The 11,372-nt window shown below is 41.2% G+C and overlaps 1 protein-coding gene and 1 long non-coding RNA gene across 2 annotated transcripts; both read left to right on the top strand.

Moving 5' to 3' along the window:
• The first annotated feature begins 2,995 nt into the window (after nucleotides 1-2,995).
• LOC139569743 (uncharacterized) lies at nucleotides 2,996-6,242 on the top strand. Its single transcript, XR_011673951.1, has 6 exons — nucleotides 2,996-3,023; nucleotides 3,304-3,330; nucleotides 3,567-3,723; nucleotides 3,962-4,158; nucleotides 5,982-6,080; nucleotides 6,183-6,242. It is a non-coding gene; the product is annotated as an uncharacterized lncRNA (long non-coding RNA).
• Nucleotides 6,243-6,809: 567 nt separating this feature from the next.
• LOC139569742 (CUB and zona pellucida-like domain-containing protein 1) lies at nucleotides 6,810-11,320 on the top strand. The gene is made up of 12 exons (XM_071391123.1): nucleotides 6,810-6,904; nucleotides 7,494-7,610; nucleotides 7,847-7,945; nucleotides 8,038-8,079; nucleotides 8,249-8,344; nucleotides 8,696-8,728; nucleotides 8,961-9,117; nucleotides 9,362-9,579; nucleotides 9,695-9,870; nucleotides 10,050-10,441; nucleotides 10,608-10,852; nucleotides 11,104-11,320. The coding sequence occupies exons 7-12, from the start codon at nucleotides 9,098-9,100 to the stop codon at nucleotides 11,166-11,168; spliced, it is 1,116 nt and encodes a 371-aa protein (XP_071247224.1). The 5' UTR covers nucleotides 6,810-6,904; nucleotides 7,494-7,610; nucleotides 7,847-7,945; nucleotides 8,038-8,079; nucleotides 8,249-8,344; nucleotides 8,696-8,728; nucleotides 8,961-9,097; the 3' UTR covers nucleotides 11,169-11,320.
• The last annotated feature ends 52 nt before the right edge of the window (nucleotides 11,321-11,372 follow it).

Here is an 11,372-nt window from a genome sequence, read left to right as displayed (position 1 = left end):
TGTAACATGTTTTGTGAATTTACATACATTACAATATGTAATTTACTGTAAATGTAATGGTAAAGCATAGTGCACATCCTGCAGACTTACCCCATACATAACATTCTTTTGGCGAAATGTTCTCATGATCGAATTGACACTACAATCTTTTCAGATTGTCATTATTTGAACTAATCTGGCAGCCTCTGCAATGGTAAGGCCTCTGTTTACCACATTGTCAAGATTATGGCCCGGACTTCATGAGAGACAACAGTTCCTTGCTGTCTGCCTCCCTTTCTCCGATGTCCACCTCTTTGAGGGGGCCCACGCCCACCTTTTTGACCTCTTTGATGGGGCCCTTGCCCACCTCTTTTACCTCTTTGATGGGGCCCTTGCTTGGATTAAGTGATGGTCAAATGTATTTTTAAACAAATGAGTGAATCATATGAAAAGTATTGTGAGCGTTGCATTGTGAAAGGCTATTACTTTATTTGAAAGGTATTTCTCGATGAAACACTCATTATGTTTGGTGAAAAAGCTACTGTGATTGTGTGCTGTACTTAGTCAATTGTAAAAAAAAATACAAATACAAATAATACAAAAAAGTATTTTTGATGATCTGTTTGGAGTTTTGTACTTAAGAGTTGTGAAATTTTGTGAAGTTAGTGTGGGTGACGTGGGGAAATTATTGTTGTCCTCAGTAATGAGAAACCACCTGGTATTGACAACGTAGATGGAAAGCTACTGAGGATGGTAACAGACTATATTACCACTCCTATTTGTCATATCTTTAATCTGTTTGTCCTCAGACCTGGAGGGAAGCCAAAGTTGTTCCGCAACCCAAGAATGGTAAAGTACCCTTTACTGGTTCTAACAGCTGACCAATCAGCTTGCTCCCAACTCTTAGCAAACTTTAGGGGATAAAATGGTGTTTGACCAGATACAATGGTATTTCTCTGTAAACAAATTAACAACAGATTTTCAGCATGCTTATAGAGAAGGGCTCTCAACATATACTGCACTGACACAAATGACTGTCACGGCCGTCAAAAGGAGGAGACCAAGGCGCAGCGTGTAGGCATACATTCTTCTTTATTAATAAGAATGAACCCTGAACAAAACTAACAAAATGAACCGTGAAGCTATACAAATGAGTGCTGAACAGGCAACTACACATAGACAAGAACCCACAAATACCCAAGGGAAATGTCTACCTAAATATGGTCCCCAATCAGAGACAACGATAAACAGCTGCCTCTGATTGGGAACCATAATCAGGCCACCATAGACATATATATACCTAGACCTACAAAACCCCTAGACAATACAAAAACCCTAGACAATACAAAACTAGCATACCCACCCTAGTCACACCCTGACCTAACCAAAATAATAAAATAAAAAAACATAGATAACTAAGGTCAGGGCGTGACAATGACTGATGATTGATTGAAAGAAATTGATAATAAGAAGATTGTGAGTGCAGCCGTTGATATTATTGACCATAACCTGTTGTTGAAAAAACGTGTGTGTTATGGCTTTTCAACCTCTGCCATATCATGGATTCAGAGCTATCTATCTAATAGAACCCAGAGGGTTTACTTTACTGGAAGCTTCTCTAATGTTAAACATGTAAAGTGTGATTGTACGGTACGCAGGGAAGCTCTCTTAGCCCTCTACTCTTTTCTATTTTTACCAATGACCTGCCACTGGCATTTAACAAGGCCTGTCTGTCTACACTGTATATATGCTGAAGAATCAACCCTATATGTGTCAGTTTTAGAATGGATGGCCAGTAATAAACTGGTTCTGAACATCTCTAAAAGTAAGAGCATTGTATTTGGTACAAATCATTCCCCTCATTCTAGAATCTGGTAATGAATGGCGCGACTGTTGAGCAAGTTGAGGAGACTAAATTACTTGGTATTACCTTAGAATGTAAACTGTCATGGTCAAACATATTGATTCAATGGTTGTAAATATGGGGAGAGGTCTGCCCAATAAAGAGATGCTCTACTTCTGACATTTGAGCATATTAGGGATTAAAACCAGCATACTGGAGACCCTCGATGCACACACAAGGTGAGGGAGCCCTGACAAATGTATGGACCCAGCTAAACCCTCACCAATAGTTCTTGAATGTTATGAGCCTACCAAATCACGCATGCTTATTTATCTGGTATTTTAATATTAACAGTTGCACACCACTAAGGAAAACGCAGTAAAGCATTTATCATCACTACCTGCTTTGCTCAGGTCTTGTTTAGAACCATTTCTTATACTGTACCTTTCAGACTACTATGCTGCTCATGACTGCGTGCCTGTAGTAGTTCAGTAAACAGGTGGAAGGGTAATAGTGAAACAGACCAACAACCCAACACTGAGGAAGAATCTGCTTGTCCATGGGAATGATCCTGACTCTATCAGCCTGTTCTAAGTAATGGTGCGTCACCTTATCATAAAAATGAATTATTTCATATGTGCTATATACAGTATCTTAAACAAACCCCATAAAACAATTCACTCCCCCTCTGTAGCACAAATTAACACTCGCTGTGTTTGTGGACAGTCATTGTAATGTGTTCACCATGTGAACTGGCTACTTTATGACCACAAGCCCAGGTGGGTCACTTCTCACACACATTGAGTATTAAGTGATTTCTCGCATTCAGGATTTTATGGGCGCTATAAGGACGTTTAAAGGCCTGCCTTTAGGTATATAAGCTGTCCTGTTTTGGGACTGGGTCATCGTCAAGGGGAAGGTGAAACATGGAGATTGCTACCACTCTTCTTGTTCTTTGCTCTGTGATAGTCTCACATGGAGCTCAAGGTAATGTATTCACTTATACTGCACTGTATATATGTTTTATTGGTATCTATCTCTCTTTGTAAGTGTTGTTTGTTCGTAACAATGGCTTCCATTTGTGTATGATTATAGGGTTGTCGTAACACCTCTGATGTCTCTTTCTCTCTTATGCAAAGGTTCATATTCAATTAGTCTTACTTTCTCATTACAGGTCAGTGGTACACATGGACCACAGCAGGTAAGTTCTGTTGATGAGCTGATTTCTTCCCCCAAATAACATATAGTCCTGTCTTTTTGTTTTGTACCAATTTCTAGAAATGACTTAATGAGAAGAAGAAAGACTGCACTCTTCAGGGTCAATACAAATGTCAGATGTATTGTGCAACGATCATAAGTTTGCAAAGGTTTCATTATTTTCACTAATCTGATACCCTCCTGCACCTTATCATGTATGTTAGGTGTGCAGTGCAGTAGTAACAGTATTACTACATGTAACCTCATGACATTTGTGTTTACAGATCCCTGGGGAACAGATGACCCATCAGGTATTCCAAACTCTGAATGTTGCTAGTATTTCTGAGCTGTGTTTATGTTGCTCTGTTTATCAACAATTTTGATTTACCAACCCATGTTTGTTTATTCCTCTTGTCCGTTAAAATACTTCACTGTATCAACGTTCCAATGAATCAACATTGTTTTTATTGTGTCAGTCAGCACTGCCACTCAGTCTCTATTCTACTTCTCATTCTTAACGTTGTCACTTTTTTGTTGTTTTGTTCAGGCACCAGTGCCACATGTGGTGGCTACCTGACTGCATCAAAGGGCCAATTCATCAGCCCAAACTACCCCAGCAACTACCCCAACAATGCCTACTGTACATGGAACATTCAGACCACACCGGGCAGCCAAATCGTTCAGCTGGAATTCCCCTATGTCAAGTAAGTAGGTTTTGGTTCATGTTTATTCTTAAACTTGGATATGTTAGAAAACCCTCAAAATCCGTAATTTGGTCTTTCAAATGATCACCTATCTAAAAATGATTTAATAAGTGAAAGCAAGTCCAGTACACTATTCAGGTCAGATCAGTCACCAGAGGTAATAAGTGCTACATTACCAGCGTATATTAGGCAGCCACCGTCATTGTACTTCATTCATCTTTCCTGTCTTCGACCACAGTCTTGAGGGTGACTTCAACTGTAGGTATGATTCCATCTCCGTGTACGATGGCTATTCCACCTCCAAACGACTCCTGGGAAAGCTGTGTGGAGGACAAAGCTCAACCTTTTACTCCACCGGAAGTTCAATAACGGTGCTATTCACAAGTGACAGCTCCTCAACGTACAAGGGGTTTCAAGCAAAGTATCGTGTCGTAGGTAAGGCATTGAGATAAAGTAAATATATGTAAAGAGACATTAACTGCATACAGTGCATTCTGAAAGCATTCAGACCACTTCCCTTTTTCCACATTTTGTTACGTTACAGACTTATTCTGAAAATGATTAACAAAATTTTTTTCCTCATCAATCTACACTCAATACCCCATAATGACAAAGTGAAACTGTTTTTTAGAAATTCTTGCAAATGTATTAATAATAAAAAACAGAAATACATTAAGTGCATAAGTATTCAGACTCTTTGCTTTGAGACTCGAAATTGAGCTCAGGCGCATCATGTTTCCAATGATCATCCTTGTGATGTTTCTACAACTTGATTGGAGTCCACTTGTGGTCAATTCAATTGATTGGACATGATTTGGAAAGGCACACACCTGACTATATAAGGTCCCAAAGTTGACAGTGCATTTCAGAGCAAAAACCAAGCCATGAGGTCGAAGGAATTGTCCATAGTGCTCCGAGACAGGATTGTGTCGAGGCACAGATCTGGGGAAGGGTACCAAAAAATGTCTGCAGCATAGAAGGTCCCCAAGAAAACAGTGGCCTCCATCATTCTTAAATGTAAGAAGTTTGGAACCACCAAGACACTTCCTAGAGCTGGCCGCCCGGCCAAACTGAGCAATCGGGGGAGAAGGGCCTTGGTCAGGGAGGTGACCAAGAACTCCGATGGTCATTCTGACAGAGCACCAGAGTTCCTCTGTGGAGATGGGAGAACCTTCCAGAAGGACAACCATCTCTGCAGCACTCCACCAATCAGGCCTTTATGGTAGAGTGGCCAAATGGAAGCCACTCATCAGTAAAAGGCATATGACAGCCCGCTTGGAGTTTTCCAAAAGGAACCTAAAGGACTCTCAGACCATGGGAAACAAGATTCTCTGGTCTGATGAAACCAAGATTGAACTCTTTGGCCTTAATGCCAAGCATCACTTCTGGAGGAAACCTGGCACCATCCCTACGGTATAGCATGGTGGTGGCAGCATCATGCTGTTGGATGCTTTTCAGCGGCAGGGACAAGTAGGCTGGTCAGGATCAAGGGAAAGATGAATGCACAAAAGTACAGAGATATTCTTGATGAAAACCTGCTCCAGAGTGCTCAGGGCCTTAGACTGGGGCGAAGGTTCACCTTCCAACAGGACAACGATCCTAAGCACACAGCCAAGCCAACTCAGGAGTGGCATCGGGACAAGTCTCTGAATGTCCTTGAGTGGTCCAGCCAGAGCCCGGACTTGAACCCGACTGAACATCTCTGGAGAGACCTGAAAATAGTTGTGCACTGACACTCCCCATCCAACCTGACAGAGCTAGAGAGGATCTGCAGAGAAGAATGGAAGAAACTCCCCAAATACAGGTGTGCCAAGCTTGAAGCGTTATACCCAAGAAGACTCGAGGCTGTAATCGCTGGCAATGGTGCTTCAACAAAGTAAAGGGTCTGAACACTTAGGTAAATGTGGAATTTCTGTTTAAGTTTTAATACATTTGCAAAAATGTCTAAACCTGTTTTTGCTTTGTCATTATGGGGTATTTGTATGTAGATTGATGAGGGAAAAACTAACAATTTAATACATTTTAGAATAAGGCTGTAACTTAACAAAATGTGGAAAAGGTTAAGGGGTCTGAATACTTTCCAAATGCACTGTAGGTATTATTTTCCTCCCTGTACTCAAACATTATGAAACATATTAACTAAACGAATAATGATACATGCATACAAATGTGCTGTTCATTTTAGCAGCTTGTTAGCTTGGTATCATTGCTGAATTATGATCAGTGAACCATGATTCATCTGTTTGTTTTTCTTGTAGATGGAGGTTCTTGTAGACACAACTGTGGCTATCAGGTTGGCAACTGCTCCTGTTCATATTCCTGTGAATACAGGGGCAACTGTTGCCAGGACTATCAACGTAAGAGCAGGGAGTTAGGATCAAGTTTAGAATATTGTAACAGTGTGTGCTCCTCCCCCGTTAAAATGTTCCCTTCTGTGCCATTTTATCTACTTTGTATAGAGATCTGCTATGACACAACCACAGAACCTGTCACCACAGATGCAGGACTAACAACCAGAGGTATTTCTTCAGCTGTGTTCGAATTTTACTTTACAGCTAGTGTAGCTCAAAAAAATTCACAAAAATTATTTGTACAATTTCAAAGCTTTTTGGAGAGTATGAAGATGTAACATAAAGTAACATAACATCTATTATTATTTGACCCTGCTGGTCATCTATGAACATTTGAACATCTTGGCCAAGTTCTGTTATAATCTCCACCCAGCATAGCCAGAAAAGGACTGGCCACCTGTCATAGCCTGGTTCCTCTCTAGGTTTCTTCTTGGGTTATGGCCTTTCTAGGGAGTTTTTCCTAGCCACCGTGCTGCTACACCTGCATTGCTTGCTGTTTGGGGTTTTAGGCTGGTTTTCTGTACAGCACTTTGTGACATCAGCTGATGTAAGAAGGGCTTTATAAATAAATTGGATTGATTGATAACAAAGAAATCATGAATAATGAAATCTGCTGTTCATGTATAAATAAAAAGTTAACAGGATTTACAGTAACTTTGAGTAATGTGCTGTCTGTTCATTACAACAGATTATTATTCCTGTGCGTTTGAAAATTGCTTTCTGTCCTACAGCTCAGCCTTCCTGTAGGTACAACTGTGGTTATAATCTTGGAAGCTGTTCCTGCTCCAGCTCCTGTCAATACTATGGCAACTGTTGCCATGACTACAATGGTACGTGTCCAATACAATAGATAATATTGTATTGAGTGCATGGAACTCCTTTACATCTTATATTGCGCAAGTGAACAGAAAACCTGGTTTCAAAAAAGACACACACACTACATGTTCATTTAAAAAAAAATGTATGTAAATTGTACTCTTTTTTCTGTAATGTCTTGGTCACCAGTAAGACTAGCTGTCGCAATTGGCGTCGGCTAATGGGGATCCTAATAAATCAAATAATATATGCACTTTAGCAAACATTTTTATCCAAAGCAACTTAGTCATGCGTCCATACATTTTACTTATGGGTGGTCCTGGGAAGCAAACCCACAACCCTAGCAATGCAAGCACCATGCTATACCAACTGAGACATACAGGACCAGATAGATCAGATGGGTTCAGGTATTGTCTGTGAAAGAGCACACTACAAAATGTGGATGAAGTCAAGACAAGAACACAAATATCTACCACCAAGACTTGTGTTGCTCTTCAATTCTAAAATAAGTCTCAGGTAATCAGAAAAGAATCCAAAAATTATATTGTAACAGTGTGTGTGTTAAAATGTTCCCTTCTGTGCCATTTGATCTACTTTGTATAGAGATCTGCTATGACACAACCACAGACTCCATCACCCCAGACTTCATCACCACAGACTCCATCACCACAGACTCCTTCACCACAGACTCCTTCACCCCAGATCCTGCAACAACCGGAGGTATTTCTTCAGCTGTGTTAGAATTTTACTTTAAAACTAGTGTAGTTCAACAAAATTAACATATTTTGGCCAAATATTTTTTTGGGGGGCCTATGTCCACAGCCACAGGTATTTATCTTCATCTACTTGGCTGATCTGTGTAAAAAAAAAAATCTTACAACATTAATAATAAGAAAACAATCATCAAATGCTGTTCATGAACTTTGGTCACAAATGAGGTCTGTCCTATACAATAGATTGGGGTTCCTGTAGATACAGCTGTGGTTCTTATGCCGGTGGTTGCTCCTGCACCTCATCCTGTCGATACTATGGCAATTGCTGTCATGACTACAATGGTATGATGTTAAAGAGCTTTTTGTGATTGTTAGTACTTGGGAAGGCTCACATTGTCTATGCTAATGTCCATCCCTATCTTTCATTCTCACAGATTATTGCCAGAGCACAACATACGAACCTGGTACAACCTCAGGTATTTCTCTCCCAAAACTTAAACCCAAATGTTAAAACCCTCAGCTTTGGCATCATCTAGTTTGGTGACCTGTGTAGAAAATTTTGTGCTGTTTATGTTCTAAAGATTTGGTCACACAAGTGGTGTTATTGTAAATAACTGAGCAAGGAAATTGCTTTTTGTCCTGCAGAGGCTTCCTGTAGGTACAACTGTGGTTTCAATCTCGGAACGTGTTCCTGCTCCAGCTCCTGTCAATACTATGGCAACTGTTGCTATGACTACAACAGTACGTGTCCAATACAGTAGATCAGATGGGTCCAGGTATTATCCGTGAAAGAGCACACTGTAAAGATGGCAAAAATGTGGAGAAATTCTGGATAAAAATACAAATCCCTGTTGCCAAGACTTGGGTTGCCCTTCCACTCTAAGTAGGCCTATGCAAAATATGTCCCAGCTAATCTGAAAATAATATTGAGTCATACATTCAGTTAAAATGCAGTTGAAGTTTACCTTTAAAAAAAATCTTCAACAATGAATACCAGTCACACTCCCTAAATGACTGTATGAGCTTTAAGCACAGTTGCATTTACTCAGTTTGGTTTGGATATTGTTAATTCTTATTTTTTCCTTCACATAGCGTACTGCCCCACCACCCCACCAGAACCAACAGGTATTAACATTTCCCACATCATCCATTTAAAAAGGGATTTGATTTAATAAGCTGTATAATGACAGACCAATACAAGTAGACATCAATGTGTTGCACAAACGTAACTAACTGAACCTTTCTTGATGACAAATGTGATTTCCTGTAGATTATCTACAGGAAATCACATTCGGTGTCACAAGATGTCTGACTCTTGAATTCCAAATGGATTTTGTGTTTAATTTCTCTTCCCAAGTCTCAGGGACTCACCCCACCTGTGGAGGAAACCTGCATGGCTCTGGGTCCATCTCCAGTCCATACTATCCAGAATATTACCATGACAACGCCTACTGTGTCTGGCATCTATCGGCCCCCTCTGGCCAAAGGATCTTTATGTCATTTACTGACCTGGAGTGAGTTAAGATTCCTCTTCAGAAACGGTTCCCTTGATTACCCTGGTTTGTTGCATCTTAATGTAAAAGATTTTAAAATGCTTCACCTTGACACTTCCCTTTGAACAACCATCTGATGGATTTCTATCATTCTGAATGTGCATGAAGACAGATCTTGAAATGGACCGTCCGTATTGACTATGACTTCACATTTAGACATATTCTATAAGTGTTGGTTCAGTGTTGGTTCTCTTTGTTGGTTCAGGTTGGAGAACTGCTGCTCTTGTGATTACATCTCTGTGTACGATGGATCGTCTGTGCACTCTCAAATGCTAGGCACAATCTGTGACTTCAACAACAGCACCTCTTTGGCTGCCTACCACTCCACCTCTAACTACATGACAGTTCTCTTCCGCTCTGACCAATCAGTGGTCAGCAGGGGCTTCAGGGCCATGTTCAGCAGCTCCCTCGCATCAAACCAAGGTAGTCTGCTTGATAATCTGGTGCAGTTAATCAACACTAAACATTTATGTATTCTGACATTGATATCATAGCTCAGGAGCCTCAGGTTGGTTTTATTTATGTTGTGGTGTTTCAGGTCGAGTGGACTGCTCCTCAGACAACATGAACATAGTGATCCAGAGATCCTACCTGATCTCAATGGGCTACGATGGTAACAATCTGTACCTGAACGACCAGCATTGTAGACCTCAGGTCAACAGCTACCAGGTGGTGTTCAGCTTCCCAATCAACACCTGTGGGACCCAGCGAATGGTAAATGAATTCACCAAACGCAAAGTGATTACCAGATTACGTAATGGTATATAAAAAGCTACATAGAGATCTAGCTAGTGTGCTGCAAACACTGGATATAGTCACATCAACTATCATTCACATTATCCAATAATTTTCAGTTTCTTGTCCAATAACTTTTTATCTCACGCTCTAAACAGTTTGAGAATGGGAGAGTCGAGTACATCAACGCCGTCCGTGCCTACCGGACCGACTCAGGCGAGATTACGCGGCAGTCTCATTTTCTGCTGCACGTGGAGTGTCGCATGGAGCAGGACACCATGGTCCAGGTTATGTACGAGACCAAAGATGAGGGTAACGGTACCATAACAGGCACAGGCAGATTCAACAGCACCATGGCCTTCTTTACAAACAGCAACTTCTACAGTGAGATAACCCAGACTCCATACAAGATTACCCTCAACCAGAACATGTACGTCCAAGTCCGCCTGAGGAGGTCAGACAGCAGTCTACATCTGTTCCTGGACACCTGTGTGGCCTCTCCCTCGCCTCATGACTTCCAAACTAGATCATACGACCTGGTGCGCAACGGGTAAGAAACAGGCACTGCTGATCTGACCTGCAGAGATTGTAGGGCCAAGATATATTGCTGAGAAGGAAAATCTGTGTTTATACCTTTTTTAAGGAGTGCTTATTCTTCAAGGACACTCATAGGCTCTTGATTTAAAAAACAACATTTGTTTCTGATGCACCCACAGATGTAGGAGGGACCCCACCTACTACTCCTACACCTCTGGTACCAGTAGCTACGCCCGCTTCACCTTCCAGGCTTTCAAGTTCCTGCGAGCCCATGAGTCAGTGTACCTGCAGTGTAAAGTCACCATCTGCCAAACTTCTGATTATAACTCCCGCTGCCGCCGAGGCTGCCGCACCCGCAAGGCCAGGGACCTGGGATCCTCCCAGGAGAGCCACACCCTGATCCTGGGCCCCATCCAGCTCAAAGGTCAACTCTTAGTAGGGCTATGATGTTATGATTTCTCTAGACAGATGTGGGACACCCTAACCTGTTCACAAATTTGTATGGGCTAATTTGCTGCTAATGTTTGCATTGGGCTGTTGAAAACAAACAATTAGGAGCAGTGGAGCACTCTGATATACTGTTCTGAATACGTTCCGGTGTGTATATTATCACTCTGGTTTAGACTGCGCAGACACAAATGTATGCATAAACAGGTCTTTCTTTCCCCTCCCCAGATCTGGAGAAGCCAGATGAGAAAGTGGCTGAGAAGGAGGAGATCCAGGCTAAGGTGGAACCTTAAGACTAAGCTGACCAGCCTCAACTAACTACTCTAATCATTAATACTATAATTCTGATTCATTTCACCTGAGGCAATGAAGTAGCCAATATTCACTGCTACTGTACATTATAATCTTGTATCTCTTTCCTACTTTGGCTAAATGATTAAAAGCATTCTCACCAGACAATTATTGGTGTCTGAACATCTTATTCCATGTGCTAGCAT

This window comes from Salvelinus alpinus, chromosome 3 (genome assembly GCF_045679555.1).
Source record: "Salvelinus alpinus chromosome 3, SLU_Salpinus.1, whole genome shotgun sequence".
Classification (NCBI taxonomy): domain Eukaryota; kingdom Metazoa; phylum Chordata; class Actinopteri; order Salmoniformes; family Salmonidae; genus Salvelinus; species Salvelinus alpinus.
Note: the sequence above shows the minus strand (reverse complement) of the source record. Positions and strands in the feature narration are given on the sequence as shown.